The sequence below is a fragment of the Plecotus auritus genome (genome assembly GCF_963455305.1).
Source record: "Plecotus auritus genome assembly, chromosome: 4".
Taxonomy (NCBI): Eukaryota; Metazoa; Chordata; class Mammalia; order Chiroptera; family Vespertilionidae; genus Plecotus; species Plecotus auritus.
In genome coordinates this window covers 165,380,243-165,402,933 of record NC_137775.1, presented here as the reverse complement: position 1 = coordinate 165,402,933, position 22,691 = coordinate 165,380,243, and the positions used below count along the sequence as shown (strand labels likewise).

General features: G+C 36.3%; 1 protein-coding gene across 16 annotated transcripts in view; it reads left to right on the top strand.

Moving 5' to 3' along the window:
* Positions 1–22,691, top strand: part of SGCE (sarcoglycan epsilon) — a 205,178-nt gene that overhangs the window by 29,981 nt on the left and 152,506 nt on the right. For 10 of the 16 annotated variants that reach the window (XM_080666761.1, XM_080666758.1, XM_080666768.1 and 7 more), the window contains 5 exons: positions 2,789–2,861; positions 7,709–7,907; positions 18,089–18,251; positions 20,940–21,151; positions 22,087–22,113. In XM_080666761.1, coding sequence (XP_080522887.1) covers positions 2,789–2,861; positions 7,709–7,907; positions 18,089–18,251; positions 20,940–21,151; positions 22,087–22,113 — 674 coding nt within the window. The remainder of the gene's footprint in view (positions 1–2,788; positions 2,862–7,708; positions 7,908–18,088; positions 18,252–20,939; positions 21,152–22,086; positions 22,114–22,691) is intronic. The other 6 variants (XM_080666767.1, XM_080666760.1, XM_080666755.1 and 3 more) reach the window with 1 other exon arrangement.

Here is a 22,691-nt window from a genome sequence, read left to right as displayed (position 1 = left end):
AGCCATGTGGCAAACATAAAATTAGATCCTTCACAGGAAATATAAAACTCAAGTCTAGGTTGAGGATTTAAATGTGTAAAGCATAATTTTAAGCTATTATATGACAGTGTAGAAGAACTTTCTGAGTTCGGGGTAGGAAAGGAGTTCTTAAATAATAACTAACCATTTTTATTTAAGAGAAAAGATTGATAAATTTTTGCTATATTAAACTTGTAAAAAAAGACAGCACACAAACAGGAAGGAGATACATATATCCCACAAAGCAATGGTGACCCAAAAGTTCATCAGTATCATAATAGATAACTAAATTATGGAGTAATTAGTCACACAGTTAATGTTTACAGCAACACTAAACTTAATCTTGCCCAGTCTCATGGATAAATGTTTTAAATATAATGTTGAATAAGAAAACACCAGTCTCAGGAGACTACATACAGTTTACCATTTTTATAAAGTTCAAAAAAGAAGCACATTAAATATTTTAAGCATACATGCATTTATAATGAAGCTATATTTAAAATGAAGGGGATGATAAATACAAAATTCAAAATGGTATTTCTGGTTGGAGAGAGGGGCTAAGATAGAGAAATGCATGTGTTGTGTGAGGATTCACAGGGGTTCATTATGTTCTTATACCTTATAACTAAGAAATAACGTTATCAATATGTTTCAAATAATATGCCAGAAATATAATGATGAAAATATAGCATATCTTTCATCTAGCACAAGTAGTAAAAAAACTCATTTCTGTATCCATATATAGTAACATATTTACAGTTTTAAAATATTCTATTAATATAGTCAAAAAATTTTACATATCTTAAACTAATATTTAATCATATAAATCTGCTTAATTTATTCTGTAGATATTTATTAAGCATCTAAATTAGATGAGCCACTCTTCTAAACATAGGGAAGCAAAAAAGCATGCACCAAAAAAAAAAATAACCCACAAAAGCGTGCACACACATATACCTCAGTAAAATTTTATTGAGGACATTACAGTATTAATATATCTTATTAGAAGTGGTAGGAGGACTGTATTCTGTTATAACTGTTAAAATTAAACATTAAATATAAATTCAGATAATAAAATTATTCTTCCTAATTCATGAAATGTTTTTCACTCCCTATAGTAGCTGTGATTTTCGGTGTTTTTAAAAAGCAATAACATTAGAATTCATGAAATTTACAATATTGAGATTTGTGATAATTATGGAAAGGCTACCCATAAAAATATTGCCACTCATTTGCAAATGTCTAATATTTCTTTCTGAGCTTTAGCTTTGAGATATTATAACAAATAGTAGAAGAGTGATGCTTTTGTTCTCAGTGAGAATATGTTTAAGTTTTTTGCAGGGTGAACTTTTAAAAGCATGAAAATTCCCAAATGAAATCTTTATTACATTTTTTCATTTGCTTCTTTTTGAACAGAGTTCCTAGTTTATTTTAATGACTAGGCTTTATTTCATCGTTAATCTAATTAATCATGTGTCCAAAAACTATAGTTAGGAAGTCATTTAATCCAACAGAAATCAGACAGATTGTGGGGAGAGTTCTTTTAACTTTGTGTAATAGTCTGCTTTTCAAAATATATACTTTTAAATGTTATTAAAGGTTTGGAATTACTCCAAAATTTTGATTTTTACTGTATTCATAAATATTTCTGAGTGTAATTTATTTTATTTAAAGCTTTATGATGCTATGAAAATTTTAAATATTTTTTTAATTTTTTAAAATTTATCTTTATTGTTGAAAGTATTACAAATGTCCCCTTTTTTCTCCCCATTGACCCTCTCCATCCCACTCCCACCCCCTCTCCAGGCTTTCACTGCACAATTGTCTCTGTCCATGGGTTATGCATATATGCATATAAGTTCTTTGGTATTCATTTTTAAATGAGCAAGATATTTCTTTTATGAGTCAGTCTGTTCTACTTTTTATTCTCAGTGTCAACCACAGCTGTAATCACTGCCAGGAGGCTGGTGCCGGGATGCTAAGACTTTGCACAATCTATTAGTTTTTGGGGTTTTTGAGGTACTGCAGACCTGTCTGAATGATTTCCTATCTGTCATAAAGTTAATTATTCCTTGGTTTTTGAAGTATTATCCTGGTTTTGGCCTTCGCTTTTTTTGTTGTTTGCAGTGGCTGTTTCTGAGTTGACTTTGATGTGAGGTCATTGGCTCTGCAAATGTTTACTAATATTTGACTGTACAAAGGGATTGATCTGTGTTTTTGAGCATGTGCCATAAGCTTTATAGACCATGACCCTTACTGCTTTACTCCCATCGTAAGTGGAGATACGATTTCCCAAGGGTTATTCATGACGTTTTTTTTTTGACTGGTTGGTGTGCAAACAACACAGAGTTGTGCTTGTTTTAATGTGTCCTTTCCAGTACAAATCCTTAAGTTTAATTTAAAAATACAAAAATGAAAGTTGGTTCGGTGTTTTTGAAATTTTACAATGGCACTGGTAAGTAATTCATGATGGTTAATCCATGTACTAATGGTACCTCTGGACTGTGATGAGCACTTAACTGTCTTCCGTGAAAGAGACTCTCTGATTTTAACTTGTTTCAGCATGTTAAATAGACCTGACTAATGATTTCTCTTCCCATAATATTGCTAAAAGCTCTGAGTTCTTATTGCACAGAGGAGGAATATTTTTTAGTGTATAAACACATCATGAAAATGGAAAGAAGGGCAATATGTTTTCATTATGTCCTTAATGAATTTTATTTTCCAAATAACATTTCACTTTTTTAATATGATTTTCATTTTCTGATAGATAACTGCCTACAATAGGCGTACCTTTGAGACTGCAAGGCATAATCTGATAATTAATATAATGTCAGCAGAAGGTAGGTATGAAAAAATATGTTGCTGATCGCTTCCTTGTTATAAGAAATATTTTATTATGTCTTATGTCTGTGTAAAATATAGTTAAGGATTTTAAAGTACCGGGTACCTAAAATAACTAAGGAAATAGTAAAATGTAGAAAAGAAAACAAAGCAATATTTAATTTGTTATAAATATCATGATGTGTTAGGATGCCACTTATTTCTTCAGGCCTCAGTTTCCTCATCTATGAAATAAAACTAAGAATAAAATTGCTCTTTTCAGTCTGGGATACAGATTCCATGAATTAGGCATGAAATGTGCTTCACACAGCACTGAGCACAGAGTGCACCATCAGTAATTATTAGCTAATTTTATTATTTTACTTTAAAACTTACAGGTTTTTTTGTGAAGATAAGGAGTTATTGATGGACAGAAGTAAACTGTAATTTGGGTCACACACTCCTTCCTAATAGCTAATCATGCATCAGTAATTGCCAGAGCCTATCAGCAATTTAGAGTTACATATGCTCAAATTGTAAGTGATTCCCAAGGATTTGGAAAGACCCGGGGAATACTCCAAGAATTACACTTCCAAATATTCTGACCCTAATTTGGCACTTGACTGGGAAAAGTACATACCACGAAAAACTTGGTGGTTAAAATGTATATGTCATGGGAGACTCCTCTCTGTACCAGATATCATTTATGAATGAGGGTAACAGGAGGAGAATGGACATGGCATTTTCCCTCCTGAAAGCAGGGAAACAGTGTGCACCCTGGATAGGGGAATTCGTCTATTTACCAGTATAATTAAAAACAAACGAGCAAACACAAAAAACTGTATCAGAACCTACTAATTTGGATTGTGTGATAATTTGGCAAAGGCTAGTTTAAAAGTTGCTTTTATACTATATAAAAGAAAACAATTTCTGTAGATTTGATAATGCGATCCAAAGTTGAGGAAATTGCTTGAAGACTTTGAACCCCTTTACATGATTTTTTCCCCAGGGGTTTTAGCAATATCAGTTGCAGACAACAAATCTGCTAGTTTAAAATTTTGAATGACCTTCATCTATGCAAAACAAGTCCCAATGCCGGTTCTGTAGGCTTAGACAGAAAATTCCCTGTCCACTTTTTCACTTCCCAAGGGCTTTGGTAGGTATTGACATTGGGATCAGCGAGGCTTGTACTTGACTCCAGTTGTATTTGGATGCTGGCATCCAGTCTAATCGGTCCCTGTAGAATTAGAATGCCCTTAATGAGCAGAAAAATTGCAAAGTTTCATTTTCCCAAGGACTTCAACAGTACAGTTATATAGTTACGTTACACGGGCTTGGGCCACTCACCTCACCATTACGCTCTCAGAGAGGCTCAAAGCCCTTTGTCAGATATAGGAGTCCCTATTAGCCTGTAGTTTGAACCTCTTCTTTCTCAGGTCTCGTCTCAGTCCTGTGGATACAGAGTCCACAGGCATCCCAATAGGTGTCATTGATGTGTGGGGACCCATGCCCAAGCAGACCCTAGTGGAAAACTGCTACACAACTGTAGAATTAAAAGGTGGCTTTAGGGGCTATTTACCTAAAAATAGGCGTTTTGAAGTGTGTTGATGAGGGAGGAAGAGTAGAGGGGTTTTGGGTTTTATTTCCGACAGAGTGGCTCTACTGCTTTTTACAGAGAGTTCTGGGGCCCCAAACTATATGAAAACCAGGGAACCAAGCGGCATGCTGGTATAGATGGAATCTATATGGGCTCTAGGATGTGCACATTTGAGCCTGACCTCCACACATGCCATTTCTTCCAGATAAAGTTGGGAAAAGAAATAAGAGTTGCCTATCAGGATAATCACACTTAGTCTGACTCCTTGCCCAGCTGTCTCCTGCTTGGAGAGGCCTAATGGGAAATTAGTCCTGTAGACGCACACAGCCTGGAGCTCAAGGAGAGTACACAGAGTGATTCTCTAAATTGGGTTCAGTACCTCAGAGGCTTGCCACCAATCTGTTGGCCTACTGCTCCCTTGGCCTCTCTGATGTCCAAATATAGCAGGCCTGGGATTTCCCCAAAGTTAGAAAGCTTGAGTGACTCATCTCTGGGAGTCCTGGCAGCCACGCTTGGCCGGGTAGACATCAGGCAGCTGCACAGCCCGGAGCCTCTGAGGGGCGTGGCGGCCGCCGGTCTCATAAAGGAACGACGAAGTGGGGTCACATGGATTAGGAAAAGCCAAGAAACAGTTCTCCAAAAAGTAACATGGATCCTAAGAAACAAGTTTTGAACAGTGGATGTAAAAACACTGAATGAAACTAATAGCGGATAGACTTCTCACATACTCAAAAACGTTATTTGGCATTATTTATAAATGTCATTTATTGCCAAGAAACTGTTCTTCATGACATATTTCTGCACAAGCGTTTCTTGGTATGGGGAAAAATGTAGTATGATTAAGCTACTGTTTATCTGTAAGAAACAGGAAATGTTTCTATATAAAACAGGAAACTTATCTACATAAAAGAGGATATATATATATATATATATATATATATATATATCACATTTTAGAAGATTGCAGATGGTCTGTACATCAAGCAAATCTAATAAAACCATAAGCAGAATAAATGACAGTGTCGGAAATGAGTAAAGAGTCTTCTGTGATTAGGGCCTTGAAAAACTCAGTCTTTAGGAAGAGATGCCACACTCTAGAAAACTCTCTTGAAAACTTTAAAACCAGAATGCCTACCCTGACATCACCACAGGCATTACATACCCTTTCATATTCAAGCAGCTTCATAAGAAATGAGGTCATCACGATTTCAGTTGTTTATTGTGTAGTTTTTATTTTATTATTAAGTAAGAGTGGAAAACTTTATAGATATGAGTTTTAATGAAATAAGTCAGAGGGTGTATACACAGTATAAATTATTCTGTGTATAGTCCAGAAACATTTTTTCTTTTCTTTTTAAGGGAAGAATTCAGATAACCAACCTGTTCATATTATTATAGTAATTGCTAAAGTTTATATTATTATAGTAATTGCTAAAGAGGAGCACTTTGTGTACAGTTTCCCTTAGCTTAGATAAAAGTCATATAAATTCAAATGATGGTAAATTTCTGGGCCTCAAGGATCAGATTCCCCTTCTGAAGGAATGGAGAACAACACAAAGACCTACTCACCCTCTGGTTGTGAGTAATAAATGTGACAATTCACCTCAATCCATTAGTTTGTAAGTATTTAAAAAAAGGAGCTTTTATTATTACAGAAATATTATTAAACAAAAAGAAAGCCATTTTTTATCTTAACATAACAATTAGACGAAGGGGGATGATGATTTATAATTTAAGATAAATTTGAGAAAATGAAATAAATTATATTTACCCTTTACTGAGAGTATGAATTGGACATTCAATTGTTTTAAAATATTAATTTTGAAGTCTTTGGAGAGAAATATTGATGAGATGTTAGGGACGAGGAAAGCTAAATCTGTAGAGATAAGGAATTTAATGAGAACTTTAAAGTATAATTTTTCTAGAATATGTAATTATGGAGTGATCAAAATAGTAATATTGTTATAATTTCAGAATTTTTATTGAAAATATAATCAATATTTATTTTAGTAGAAAGTAATATTTTAGCATGCTCCAAAATACAGTCATGCATCACATAACCACATTTTGGACTGCAGAGAGGACATGGCCCCATAAGATTATAATGGAGCTGAAAAACTCTTATCACCTGGTGATACTGTAGCCATTGTGACGTAGCACAATGCTAAGCTCTTGTTTTAAATAAATTGAGTGTAGCCTAAGTGTACAGTTGTATAAAGACTACAGTGGGGGATAGTAATGCCCTAGGCCTTCACATTCGCTCACCACTCACTCACTGACCCACCCAGAGCAACTTCCAGTCCTGTGAGGTCCGTTCATGGTAAGGGCCCTATGCAGGTACCACAATTTTTATCTTTTGTACCATATTTTTTTTTATTTTGTTTTTCAATTTTGCTTTACATTCAATCTTATTTTATACTAGTTTCAGGTACAGTATACTATATTTTTACTGTATGTTTTGACACACAAATACTTTCCATTGTGTTATAATTGTCTACAGTGTCTAGTGCAGTGACTTGCTATACAAGCTTGTAGTCTAGGAGCCATGGGCTATGCTATTCAGCCTAGATGTGTAGCAGCAGGCTGTACCACCCAGGGTTGTGTAAGTGCACTCTGGGATGTTTGCACAACGCATTTCTCAGAAGGTATTCCTGTTGTTAAGCAATGCATGACTATACTGCACATTAAAAATGTGTTATTTCAAATCATATACCAACAAGCCACAAGCAAGTACTGATATTTCATGATGTTCTCTCTATTTGGAAAAAATGTTGCTCTGTACCTCAACTTCTTCCTCTGTTCAAATGGGAATAGCACTACTTAGGGTTGTAATGATTAAATGAAATGATATATTTGAAAAAGATCTGTTAATTTCAAAACACTATTAATACAAAATATTATCCCTACCCGTGTTGCATTCCGGAAGTGCCCCTTCTGCCTGGGTGAGGCAAGGAAGGAGGCCAGCAGGTCGTTGGCAAGTTGGAGGCTGATTTGGCCTTTTTTTCATTCTTTTTTACCAAATCCTATAATTATTAATTGCCCTGCTGTGCCCTTGAATTTTAATGCATGGTAGATAAAATTCTGTGTCAAATGTATGTTATATTTTTTAGATACATCCCTGTTATACAGGAAGCCTTTAAAGTTGGGATTAATATCATTTCCCAAAGGCAGGACTGTGACAGAAATGAACAAGTCTAGAATTGTTCTTTTGTTTCCCTTTCCAAAGACCACTTCACTAAAGCTATGCATACCCCTTTCCACCAAAATTAGATTTCCCATTACCATATCAAGCAGAGTTCTTCATTAAAAATATGAATGTAGAAGAAATGCTGGCCAGCGAAGTTCTCGGAGACTTCCTTGGGGCGGTGAAAAATGTGTGGCAGCCGGAGCGTCTGAATGCCATAAACATCACGTCGGCCCTGGACAGGGGCGGCAGGGTTCCGCTCCCTATCAATGATATGAAGGAGGGGTAAGTAGACCTTTGTCTTGTTGCCTTAAATAGGAGTTTTTAAATATGGTGATCTTATCATAGTTATTATAGTTGGAAGATGGTCTATTGCATTTTTCAAAAATAAGATGTGGTATTGTAAAGATACGAAAATACTGGCAATTTTCTGTATTGATAAAAAGGTTACATTAATGGTTCTTTATAGCTGATGTTCCAGGTCCTGTGAAATCTAATTGTAGATCAGGATCAGCAATCATAAATTATAGCGCTAAGTCTTTTGTACCTTCTGTAGAGAAACTGATTATTTAGGACCCGGAATTTCAAAGGACATTGATGCCCCAGTTATCAGCTGCAGAAGGACATGCAGACTGCTGTAACTTTATTCTAGGAAACTATTTCTTTGCCTTTAACATTCTTTCCACCATGTGTCAGTGACTGGTGGCTGAAGCGGATTTGAGACCCATTCCTAAAGCCTGGCTTTGCCATTTGCAAGCTGGGTGATGTTGGCGAAATGCTGCATTCCTCTGTGCCTCAACCTCCTCATTTGCTCCAATGGGGAGTTTACGCTCCCTCGAGTTTGTCATGATGGTGAAGTGAAACAGTGCTTTTGAAAGAGATTTATCTGTTTTCTAGCCTTACAGAGTATGACTCAGCCCCTCGTAGAGATTCAGAAACACTTTTATACCTGGGCAAACTGAAAAGTCAGTGTCAACTAGACTTTGATCTTTAATTTTTAATCTGTAGGTTGAGGCAGATCCTATAAATATATGAGATATGGAATGAGTTATATTTTGGGTAGCATATTCCCTTTTCAACTCCTTCATTCATATTCCTGATAACATTTTTACACAGATGATATCTGGAATTATCTAGAATGCCTGGATTAATCAGAATTAAATTTAAGGGCAGCTAACAAGGAGGACGTGGTTGGAAATAAGGGAAAATATCACAAGTAGACATAACTAATGTATGAGGGAGTAGGCAGAAGCGGGGTAAGGGCTAAGCAGGGAGCTGTCAAATCCAACTTGCCCATTTCAGAACGAAACTGTACCTGCTGTGTTACAGCAGTGTGTCCTGAAGCCAGCCACGCACACTTAGAAGTGTTGCTTTAGCTCTTGTTTGTTGGGCGGCTTTTGACGTAAAAACGTAATTCTAGAATTCACATTTTTACGTCAGAGTTACAACATGGTTCTCTGAGTAATTAAGAGAGAACCGTGGAGAGAAATGAACAGAGGTATCTCCCCAGAACGCCTTCTCCAGATGGGGAATCTTTTCAGCATTTGTTCAAGTCCTGTGTTCTGTGCTGATGGTCCACACAGTGAGCAGAGATGCTGGAGGGCGCACCAGGAGAGCCAGGCATTGGTAGAGGTTCCCATAGGGGTGCTCTCTTCTGGGCACAGCAGCCCTTCTCCCCTCAGTAGTGCAGGCCCCACCCATTGAGGCACTTTTGGAAACAACTAAACTAAATTGAACTAAATAACTCTCTAAAACCAAACTCGGACCTAAAACAGTGCTTCCCAGCCATGTCTAGCCTGAGACTTGTCAGTAGGCACTTTAATAAAAATACAGTTAGGTTCCGACCTCTGATTCCCCCCAGGAATCTGAATCTTTGAGTCTACGCCTGGGTCTGAGCATGTGACTCTAAATTAAGAACGGAATTTTTGTCCCTCAAGTACTTGTTAGAGAATTCAGTCATTAGCTGACTGACCCCCAACACCTGCCAGAGGGCGGCATGTGCTATCAGACATTTGAGAGAGTCAGTCCCATGGCATTTATTTGGACCTTGTCTCAGATCCCTTCCCAACTTGAAATGCTTTCCACGAGTTTTAATTTAATGTTAAGCCATAACCTTTACAAAGTATTCAAAAAGTCTCAAAATACCGTTTCTATAAATTATACCCAAAACCAACTCTATTACTACAATATCCCTCTACAAGTGCCAATTAATTAAAATCCTCCATGAGTATAATTCCAGAAGAAAACTTGTCCCTGGGAATAATTTTGCATATTTTCTTCAGTTGTTATCTAATGTCGTGGTAACAAATTTTTTTAACCCCTATTGCATTAAATTTAGAAATAAATCCAATGCTTGACTCATCTCTTGTGCCTTGCCTCCTTTTTTAATGGTGTATATCAGTGGTCGGCAAACTGCGGCTCGCGAGCCACATGCGGCTCTTTGGCCCCTTGAGTGTGGCTCTTCCACAAAATACCATGGCCTGGGCGAGTCTATTTTGAAGAAGTGGTGTTAGAAGAAGTTTAAGTTTAAAAAATGTGGCTCTCAAAAGAAATTTCAATCGTTGTACTGTTGATAATTGGCTCTGTTGACTAATGAGTTTGCCGACCACTGGTGTATATCATAATTACCAATTCATTTAATAAACTTTTTGCCTCTGTACTTCCTTTTGAAAATAACATGGGCTTCAAGTCCCTTTTAAAAATGAAATAGTGAAAAGATCAAGAGATAGGGCCAGAGATAGCAAAAAAAAAAAAAATGCATCCCTTTTCTAAAATTTTGTTTAAAAATATACTCATACACTTCAGAAGTACTAATTAAGTACCTAAATATGTGTACTTAGCATAAGCCTCAGTCTCTGATATTTTTTTAAAACATTCATGAAATATTTTTCTATTTCTCATGGCAGCCATAATCCACTAATTGCAGATGTTTCCATATTTGCTATATATGGTCAGTGAGGAAGAGAAACTCACATGGTAGACCCTCAGAGTAAGCTCACAGCCAGCCCCTGCAGAGCCCAAGCACCATTAAATGTCAATCATCAAGAACCCATTCCACAGCATCCCAGCTCCTCTTCTTGATGTGTATTTTTCATTCCTGCAGAACTCACTGACAGCTTTCAAACTTCTCCTCAATCTAACAGAAAACAATTATAAAGATTTATGTCAGAGTGAGTAAGCTCCTGCAAAGGAGCACTGAGCCTCCTGGAAAGATTCCCTTTCACTCGCCAGACCTGTAACCCCAGGGCAGCTGTGCTCTCCCAGTGTGTGGTCTTGGTGCCACTTTTGCCCCTGATGCGGAGCCAGAGGCTAAGGACTCCGTGGATGCATTTAGCCTGGGATAAAGCTGGTGGAAAGAAGAGCAGGTTCATATTTCATTCTAGGCATGGCATAGCTGCCAACCTGGGGTGAGTGATGTGGTGTAAATGGTGGCTATGAAGGGAATGATGGGGTGTGAGGATTAAAGAATATACTCACTTTTCATAAGAGATTGTCCAACCTACCACTATTTCCTCTGGTTCCCAAAGCGTGTGGATCTAGCCCCAATCAGCAACTGAGAATCCTGTTGATTCTCCTAGACCCGTGGTCGGCAAACTGCGGCTCCCGAGCCACATGCGGCTCTTTGGCCCCTTGAGTGTGGCTCTTCCACAAAATACCACGGCCTGGGCGAGTCTATTTTGAAGAAGTGGCGTTAGAAGAAGTTTAAGTTTAAAAAATTTGGCTCTCAAAAGAAATTTCAATCGTTGTACTGTTGATATTTGGCTCTGTTGACTAATGAGTTTGCCGACCACTGTCCTAGACAATCTCGCAGAGTACTCCCTTTAATTAATGGTTTGCTTTCCGCCCTACCAAGGCCTCAGAGCGAAGTTACACTTGAGGAAGAGAATGTAAGTCAGTGGCTGCCAAATACCGCTCTGATGCAAGGTCATGATCCTGGGCCAGTCTCTGGTGCTCTGCTGAATTGGCCCCATGTTTGGTGATTTACAAGATTGTCTTTTATTCTTCAATAACAAACCTTTGATACTTTGGGTGCATTATTTTCAAATAATGTGCCTTTGATATCCTTTCTTTTAAGGAATGATGGTGATATCAGATAGGAATTTTTAAAAATAGTGTATATATATAAAAAAGGTGAAGATCCATATGAATCTGTTTTTATAAGTATAAAAATAAATGAAATCTATGCAACTAGATATCTAATATCTAGTTTTCTAAGTTCTACACATACATTCATGCTTTTCTTTCAAAGTTTAGTATTTAGTCAGTATTTTTTATGGGGGAATAATGTATTAGTCTGGGGGTACAGTGATTTTAAAATTACAGTCTATGTCCCGACTGGTGTAGCTCAGCAGTTGAGCGTTGACCCAGGAACCAAGTGGTTACTGGTTCAATTCCCAGGTTGCAGGCTCAATCTCCAATGGGAGGCATGGAGGAGGCAGTGTTTCTATCCCTCTATCCCTCTCCCTTCCTCTCTCTCTCTCTCTCTCCCTCTCTACAAAAACAATATTTAAAAAAAATTACAGTCTATGTTCACAGTCCATTAGGGTGCAGACAGTAGTCAGAACATGACACCGAAGTGTGGTACGTGCTACAGCTGAGTCTGTCATAGCGAAGAGTGCTCCTCCCATGTCAGCCGGATGCCTGAAAGGGTCCATGGAGGAGGTGAACGGGAGCCTGACCCGAGTTTAAAATGTGGATACAAATCAGCCTGCTCAAAAAAACGAGGCAGGGGGATTCTAGGCAGAGGAAACGGCTTGGGCCTTGGGGAGAAGAACGCGTGGTGCATTTGGAAACGGAGGACGGGATCCAAAAGGAATAGTTACCAAGGAGGCAACGCCCGGACCACGGAAGGCCTCGTGCACCAGGAAAAGGTGTGTGGATTTTATCCTGAAGCATTAGGGACTTCGCAGCAAATGGCTGATAGTAAAGTTTTCGTTTTAGCAGGTGGGCGTGCTAAGCCCACCGCATGAGAGAGCAGAGCAGACCCGAGTGTCTCCTTTCTGCAAACAGGAGACCCCAGGAAGCCAGAAAGGTCTGGGCCTGTGTGCCTGTTGCCTCTTCTGAGAATCCATTCCTTCTCCAGGGAGAGGACTGAGCAAGCAGTGGGCCTAGACTCTGGAAGTGTTCTTTATTTTGTTTCTATTCTGCATTAGATCATTTATTTAGTTTTATGGTGATTGGCTGATTGCAGATATGGACAGAACAAAGAAGTGGGTAGGGGACAGAGGAAGGAATCGAGGTGCATGTAAGAGCTCAGGAGTGCCCAGGTGATGTGTTATTTATGTAGACACATTCTACTCTAAACTGTCTTTATCTCCCATATACACAAAATAAAGTATAAAATACATTCAGTGCTTGAACAGTTATGTAAAAAGTACAATCATTGGACCCATTTATCTGGCTATTGCTGAAAAAGACAGACTTTTAACTTACATTTTTTTTACCCGTTTCTCATCACATTGTCTGTGTAAATGCGTTTTACCTCAAGGGAAATTGAGTTGCTCAAATTGGAAGAAGAAAAACCTTCATAAGGAACAAGTTCTATCTTGTGTTTACTGATTCCTGAGATCAGATATGAGGAACCATGTTTTGATAACACTGCTTGAGAGCCTTGTACTTGATAATGTCATATGTTTACACACATATGAACGTTTGGAAATAGATTGCTAAAATCATAAAGGTAAAAATCATTCTCATAAAAGATTTTAATTTCTATATATCAAAAAGCCAGCTGAAAGGAAAACAAGAGCTTATGGAAATGTAATTTTAGCATGCATAGTATAGAATTATTGTTATACATAGCCTTGTGCAACATTATTTTTTAAAACCAACATGTTGAAACTTACTGGTTCTACAAAAGAAACAATATATACACACACACACACACACACACATATATATATACACATTATTTTTATTTATTTATTTTTTAAATATATTTTATTGATTTTTTTACAGAGAGAAAGGGAGAGGAAGAGAGTTAGAAACATCGATGAGAGAGAAACATTGATCAGCTGCCTCCTGCACACCCCCTACTGGGGTTGTACCCGCAACCAAGGTACAGGCCCTTGACCGGAATCGAACCCAGGACCCTTGAGTCCGCAGGCCGATGCTCTATCCACTGAGCCAAACTGGTTAGGGCTATACATTATTTTTTACCTACAAGGCAATTCCAATATCTACTTTTCTTGAGCATATTATTTATAGTCTATTTGCATTTTATTTATTAACTGATTTCCCAGCTTTATTGAGATATAGTTTACATGTTGTATAAGTTTAAGGTGTACAACATAATGACTTTATGTATATATAAAGCAAAATGATCACCATGATAAGTTTAGTTACTATCCATTACCACACATAGCTACATACTTTTTTTCTTGTGATAAGAATTTTAAAGATTTACTTTCTTAGCACCTGTCAAATATACAACTGCTTGTGTTTTTAAACTGGTAGGATGCTTTTCATTCATGCATTTATTCTGCAAATAGGTTCCCTGAGGACAGTGAAAAAGGCTGGGTTCAAGGAGAACTATTAAGGGACTGTTGCTCCATTCCCTGTGAAAAGTGATGGTGACTAGAACTAGAGTGTGGCAGTAGGAAGGAACAAAGAGGACAGGCGTGTGTGAGAGTTCTTTCAGGGTGAATATCAGAGACTGATGATGGATTGAATATGTGGGAAGAAGGACAGGACTCAAAGGTGATGGTGCTTGAGCATCTGGCCATGCCAATCACTGAGAGCGAAGAAGAGAGAAGGAGGAACAGGTGGAGGTGGGGTGGGGTGATGATGAGCTCAGTTGGGAACATATTAAGTTTGTGAAGCTTATGGGCCATCCAAGTACAGATGAAAGTAATTTGGCAGTATGCATCAACTGTCATAAAAATGTTTCCACTTCTAGGCATCTCTTCTAAGATAGTAACATTAAAGAGTATGCACAGAGATAGTCTTTGCAATATTATTTATAACATCAAAAAATTGGAAGCAACTTACATGTCCAACTCTGAAATAATTGCTGAATAACTCATGCACACTTAAAAATTATATTGCCTTGCATCTATAATTACAAAGACTGTACAATATGGAAAATGTTTATGATGCATTAAGTGAAAAAAGATACAAAATTATATATTAGAGACAATTGTAATTAGGTTAAAATATATGCATTTGAAAAATATGCTGCATAGTAAATTGGAAAATGAAAATAGTTATCTTGGTAATATTAATTTTGTTTTTATATCCCAAGTTTTATGTAATGTTTTGTGTTGCTTTTTAATTTGAGAAAAAAAATAAACTTTTTAAAGCACCAAAAACATATGTTTATGCCCACTTATATTATCTTGAAGTGAATTAATTTAAAAATTATTAATTATAAATGCAAATCAGTGTCATGTTAAAGCAAGAGGGCCGTTTTACGAAGTATTCATTTTAGTTCTGTATGTACAAATATATTTCACAATATCAAGGAAAAATATGGTCTTTGCTAGGTAGTTAATAAGGAAGCTTAAAAGTAATTTGTTTCAAATGAACTGTGTTTAAATCTTTATTGTGAAAGTCTTACATGTCCCCCCTTTTTCCCCCATTGACCCCTTCTGGCCAGCCCCTGCCCCAGGCCTTCACCATACTATTATCTGTGTCCATGGGTTATGCATATATGTATACCTGTTCTTTGGTTGATCTCTTCCCACCCATCCACTCACCCCTGCCTTCCCTCTGAGAATCACGGTCTGTTCCATGCTTCTATGAACTATGTTTAGATTCACTGATCATCTACATACTTTACCAATGGTTTCTCACATCTACATTGGTTCTCAATTTTTAACTTTATCTTTAGTTTCTGTATGGTATATGCTGTTTGCCTCCCAAAGGCATCATGGTTTTTGTTTAATGTTCTTTCAAAAGAATTTTAAGTCCAAATGTACAATTCACATAAGAACAACCAATTGAGCTTGTGTAATTGTACTCTGGGGCACAGTTGTCAACTCAGGGTGTGATTTCATATTTACATCGACATAGCTTTGAATTTTGGTGCTGCACTTCAATTTAATTTTTTAAAATAAAAGCTTTATTGAGATATAATTCACATATCATACAATTCACCTATTTAAAGTATATAACTGGGGTGATAAGGACACATATGTAATACCTTAATCAATAAAGAGAAAATAAATAAATTAATTAAAAAATTACTCAATGGATTTTAGTTTATTTCCGAAGTTGTGCAATCATTACCAGAGTCAATTTTAGAACATTTTCATCATCCCAACAACCGCTTCCCACATCCATTTAGCAGTCACTTAACATCACACCCTCCAGCCCCAGGCAACCACTACTCACTTGCTGTCTCTAATTTTTCCTATTCTGGACATTTCATATGGATGGAATTTGTGACTTTTTTTTTTTTTTAGCATACTGTTTTTAAGGTTTATCCACGATGTAGCATGTATCAGCACTTCATTCATTTTTATAGCTAATATTCTATTGTATAAATATTCTGTCTTTTATCCATTCAGTTGATGAGCATTTGTATTGTTTTCAGTTTTCGACTACTAGGAACAATGCTCTATAAACACTCATGTACAAATTTGTGTAGACACATATTTTTGTTTCACTTTGGAGTGGAATTGCTGCTCGCATAGGAACTCTGTATTTAAATGTTTGAGTCACTGCTAGGCTATTTTCCAAACCAGTTGCACTGTTTTACATTACCATCAGCAGACTAGCAGAGTTCAGTTTCTTCATATCTTCACTAGCACTTCGTATTATCTGTCTTTTTTATTAGAATGGGTGTGAAGTGGTGTCTTGTTGTGGTTTTGTTTTCTCTTTTGCTAATGGCTAATGATGTTGAGCATCTTTTCATGCTCTTAGTGGACATTTGTATATTTTCTTTGGGGAAATTTCTATTCAGATTCTTTGCCATTTTAAATTGGATTTGAGTTGTAAGTCCTTTATGTATTGGGAGTGCAAGTTCCCTTATTAGATCTATGATTTGCAAAATTTTTCTCTCATTTCATGGATTTCCTTTTCATTTTCTTGAAGTGTGTCCTTTGAAGCACAAAGTTTTTAATTTTGATAAGTCCAGTTTATCTATTTTTTCAATTATTGCTGGAACTGTTGGTGTCATATCTAAGAAACCATTGCCTAATCCAAGGTCATGACAATTTATGCTTGTTTTCTTTTCAGAATTGAATAGTTTTAGCTCCTGCATTTACATCTTTAATCTATTTTGAGTTACTTTTTATATGGTGTGAGATAGGGGTCCGACTTCATTTTTTGACATGTGGAAATCCAATTGTCCCAGCATCATATGTTGTAAAGACTCTTCTTTCCCCCATTGAATTGTCATGGCACCTGTGACAAATTTTAGTTTACTAAATGTAAGAGTTTATTTCTGGACTTTAATTCTGTTCCATTGATCTACATGTCTATCCTTATGCTAGTACCACATGGTCTTGATAATTGTTGATTTGAAATTGGTAATTGTGAGTCTTCCAACTTTTTCTTCCAAGATTTTTCTAATGTGGGTGGCTATTTAGGGTTCCTTGAATTTCTGTATGGATTTTAGGATCTGTTTGTCAATTTCTGCAAGGAAGTCAGCTGAATTTTACTGGGTTTACTTCATAAGTTCCTATAATATTGTCACTAGGAAAAGAATTAATATTTAATTTAGAATAATTTCCTATTTTTCTCTTTTCTTTTGAAAGATCTATATGATATTTCTATCTTGTTCAGCTGCTCTAAGATTATTTAAATGCTAATATCTCTTTTATTGTGGGTCACCTATTGGTCAGTTAAGTAGAATTGTTTTCCCTAATTGCCAAGATACACACCAAGAAATTAAATTTCATTTGCCTAGTTTGTGTTTAACAAACAATAATTTTGTCTTATATTAACTTCTTAGATAAAACTTGGAGAGATCATGTAATGAGAGATCTAACAGCAGAGCTCTATGAAGTAGAAAGTCTGACTGGACTCTTGGGTAAACAGCTAATACTTCCTAAAGCTCCATTACCTCCAGGGGTGTTATTTCACCATCTTATTAAAATGCTTCAAGGGAAGATATATTACTAATAATTATTTATTATTTTAGCAATTCCATTATTTTCTAAACAATTTATTTAAGAATAGTTTTTAAATGTAAGTAATCTATCAAACATAGTAATCAGAATAGGGACACATAATTATTTTGAATTAAAATAAGCAGAATGAAGAAACTTTTAAAGAAATTAAAATAGAATTGAAAGATTGTCTGGTGCACCAAAGCACTCAGTAAATATGGGTTGAATAAAGGAAAGGATGAAAGGAAACCCCTACATGAATCACTGCCTTTAAAACCCAGGTTCCTACCTTGGGATGACTCTAGATAATCCCTCAATTCAAAGGGGTAAATCCTGCTTTCAGGGTAGATTGTTTTTTTCAGTGTTTTCAATTTTCTTAAAGGATAACCTGAGAGTTTCACATTTTTGCAGCGTGTATGTCATGGTTGGTGCAGATGTCCCGTTTTCTTCTTGTTTACGAGAAGTGGAAAACCCACAGAATCAATTGAGATGCAGTCAAGAAATGGAGCCTGTAATCACATGTGATAAAAAATTTCGTTCTCAATTTTACATTGACTGGTGCAAAATTTCGCTGGTGAGTTTTAATTATATTTTGTGGTTTTTTTGCAAATGTAATTAGAAGTGATGCATCAGGAAGATAACATTTGACTAAAACCTGAATTGCTTTTAGGAACAAATCCTGGGTTTACTTTGTTAACCGAAATTGACTTCTCCTGCCTTGAAGTATTTGGCAAGCTCATTGACAGTTGTATCCATTTAGGAAAGAGTATCTCCACTTTTGTTCTCAGTCTACCCTTAATTAGTTGCTGGGCTGGATTAGCTTGGCAGGTGGTCTCAGTGCTCACCCTGGACATCCAGGTGGCTGCTACATCAAGATAAATTATGGAGTTAGTGTGGCATGTGGAGAAAGTCTCAACCATGCTCCCACAACCCCAGTCTGGAAGGAGAGATCAGTACAGAATAGATCTGAAAATAAAGCAATATCGTGCTATAATCCAGTGTCCTAGAAACTCACATTGTAGGGGGAGTTCAAAGGATAAGGAAAACAATTCCAAGTGAGGAAAGTTAGAATTTTACCCACAGCCCTTAAAAATCAAATACTTCTTTCTAAACAACTTCCTAAGTGAGCAGGCTCAAAGAGTTAGGAAAATGTGAGTAAGGTTTCATATATATGAAAGATACATATATAGAACATCTTATATAAAATTTATATGTTTTGATCCTGCTTCCTGGAAAAGGAAAGGTTGCTTGGCTTCTTTAGTGACCTTTAGATTTAACTTCTGTCAACTCTTGGTGCTCGGTGGTGATTGAATTAGATCTAAGTTTGAAATTGACATCAAAGTTATTGGAACATAAACACAACTGTCTCCGCATGTCTTAGAGGACCAACTACAGGCAGCTTTCCTGGATCCAGGAGGGGAGAACCTCTTACATCGTAGCGCTTACACCTGTGGCCCTTGGCCAGGGCCTCTTCTTTTTATGCAGCTTGTGTCTTAGGACAGTGATGTTCTTTCTCTGCCCGCTTAAATCAAGGGAAATTATTAAGACGGCGGGGTTTGTGTGTTACAGATAAGTGCTGAATTTACAAAGCCCAGTATTTCAGTCCTGGTGCTCATCATACAAGGGTACGGAAGACTGAGTGGCCGCATTCATAATTTAAGTACATGCCTCTAACCAGAATCAGACAGAAAGCGGGCTCTACCAGGGCCATTTTCCTTGTGCTTATGCTGCAAAATGTTTATGTTTAGGAACATTATCTAATTTCTAAAGGTTTAAAAGTGATGTGCTTTGAAGCTTTTAATTTTTGTGGTGAGACTGTATCAATACAAAGGTTGTGTTACATCTTACCACAGAAGACTTCAGGAGGTTTAAGTGAAAGAATCAATGAATTAGCAGAATAAATGAAATATAAGAGAAATGGAAAATTAGCCTAAATTTTACCCCAAAAAAGTAAGCCTTACTTGGCCGGTCTGCCTCCATGGTTGAGTGTCGACCCATGAACCAAGAGGTCCCTGGTTCCATTCCCCGTAAGGGCACATGCCCAGGTTGCGGGTTGACCTCCAGTAAGGGGCGTGCAAGAGGCAGTCGATCCATGTCTCTCTCTCATAGATGTTTCTATATCTCTATCCCTCTCCCTTCCTCTGTCTCTAAAATCAATTAAAAAATATATATATATATGTGTGTGTGTGTGTGTATGTATATGTGTGTGTGTGTGTGTGTGTGTGTGTGTATATATATATATACATATATATATATATACATATATATATATATATATATATATATATATATATATATATATTTATTTATTTATATTTAAAGTAAGCCTAAGGTCAAGTTTGATAACAAGCCTGCTACTGTCTAGGATTAAAAAAGGAAATTCATCAGTTATTTAATTTTCATTCTGAAAGGAGGCAAAGCATGAACTCCTTGGCAGGAAATAAAGTTTTTACAAGCACTGTATTGTTAACAAAATTCTTCAAGTGGAGTTTTTTGGAAGAGGATACTGAAAAATGCCACAAATGATTCTTCCCAACCTTTTTGTGGCAGGGAGGGGAGCAAATGCAGTAACAAATTTCACATGGCTTATTTTGTAGCGGTTTAAAGAAGCCCTTCACATAATTAAATGCGACTCAGTGAAAGCAGTTCCATTAATGTGGAGGTAAATGAACAGAGCACCAATGTGCATTTTTTGATTCTTGGATAAAATTTAGTAGGACGATTGCATTGGGTGGGTTATGTGTACCTTAGACTACCTTTGCAAAAAGCTATTTCTGTCAACTGGATGCCAGAAAGATCAAGGTTGTAATCATTGAGAAATTGCCTCTCATTTTGTTTCTCTTCTCTTTTGCTAACCATGGAAACCATACCCACATACCTGGTTATCAGCAAGCTTATGGTTTGTTAACATCTGCACTAGAGGTTTGTCATTAGGAAATAAGAAGATTACATAGTAGTGTGAAGGACTCAAGTACATACACGCATATGTATGTATGTATGTATGTATGTATGTATGTATGTATGTATGTATAGATAATGAGCAGGACATGGAAAGTAGGCCAACATAAAGCCTTCAATGTATTACTTTTATTCACTACTTCTTCCCAGCTCTCCTAAAAAATTGCAAGTTCAAGGTGATAATGCAGTTAGAAAAGACTGCTTTGCAGATATTTGACAAAGAATGTTTGGTATGTCTGGGTCTTAAAATCTCATAATGTTTGCAGCTATTAACTTGATTTGTAATTGTCTTCTTTTGTATCAGGTTGATAAAACAAAGCAAGTGTCCACCTTTCAGGAAGTGATTCGCGGAGAGGGGATTTTACCTGATGGTGGAGAGTACAAACCCCCTTCCGATTCTTTGAAAAGCAGAGACTATTACACGGATTTCCTAATTACATTGGCTGTGCCCTCGGCAGTAGCATTGGTCCTTTTTCTAATACTTGCTTATATCATGTGCTGCCGACGGGAAGGCGTGTGAGTACTTTAAAGACTAATAAAAAATTATAGAGCCTGCTAGGGTAACAGCATATAAGATTCCATTAAAAGCCAAGTTTTATTTAATTCCTCAAACACTTTATAAATGAATTGAAGTTATGTTCAAGTCAAACTAAAGTCCTTCATCCCTTTAAAAATGAATTAAAATAGTTTGGAGTCTAATAAATCAAATTAGGGGATATAATTACTTTATTCACAAATTATTAAGGCTAGACGTAAATTCATGCTGGCAAAAACAGTCCCAACAATAATGGAGGCTGCCTATTTTGGTTATAGAAACCACCTTTGTGTAAGCAGAGACTTAGGACTCTATTGCCATGGTAATTGCACTTTAAGTTGTCTTAGTTTGATCAGGAATGATGGTCAACATTCTTCTTGAAATTGTTCTGTTATTAAACAGGGTGACAATCTAAATGTTTAACTATATATACCCATATATATATAAATATAAGAGTAGATTAATGAAAATAAGGCTATCATTTGAGTAATGAGTATTCAGTTCATGAATAGTTAGTACTTTCAGAACATCTATGTCAATTAAAACTATCTCTCGAGATTATTTGGAAGTCAGGGCAACAAAGCCAAGGATAAAAAAATTAATAAAGCAGCAAGTAACAAACTTCCATTTTCACATGTAGCCTGATTTCATCATGTCATAGAATTTATTTCCAAGAGCTTGATTCTAATCTCCTTTTTTTTTTTCTTCATGTTTCTGTATGTTTCTCATCGGTATTCCATCTTTGTGTGTGTACTCATCCAAGTAACGTCATGACCCTGGTGGCAAATGCTGCCTGGTGGCATTTAATAGTGACAGTGTCAGCATTTCCACGTCATGCAAGATCCCATGAGCATATAGTCTTAATGTTCAAATATCAATGCTATTATTTAATTCATAAATTTTGTTTTGTTTCTAGGGAAAAGAGAAACATGCAAACACCAGAGTAAGTGTCTTCTTTCCTGTTATTTTCTGTATCATTTTTTTTCACTTCTCAGTTGCTCATCATGCTTCTTTACATGTGTGTCATGCTTTTTTCCCCCCACTCATCATCTTTCATAGTTTATTTCATAAATGTGAAAGCTGCTTTCTAAATAGAGATATTTAGGAGAGGTAGAAACTAAAAATTTTAGAAAAGGTTTTGAAAACTAAGATTATACAGATAAAAACTAAACCTAAAATATTTCAGATTCAGAATATTAACTTGCCATTGATATTATGTAATTTCCCAATCTGCATTTCTATAAAGCAGAGAACAGATGAAAAGACCTTTCATACACGTTTTCCTGACTCAACAATAATAACCTACCATAAAATGAAACTTCTGTGAGTATTTATAAATGCCCCATCAGAAGCAACAACATAAAAGCTCTGGTAGTTTAATCTTAACTGTAGATAGTTTAATCTTAAATAGACTGCTAGCTTGTTACTTAGGGCTGTAAGATTAACACAGTGCTTTATAGCTTAGTTTAATGAAAGACACACTTAATTAAAAATTAATATATAATTTTCAATTTGCTATGT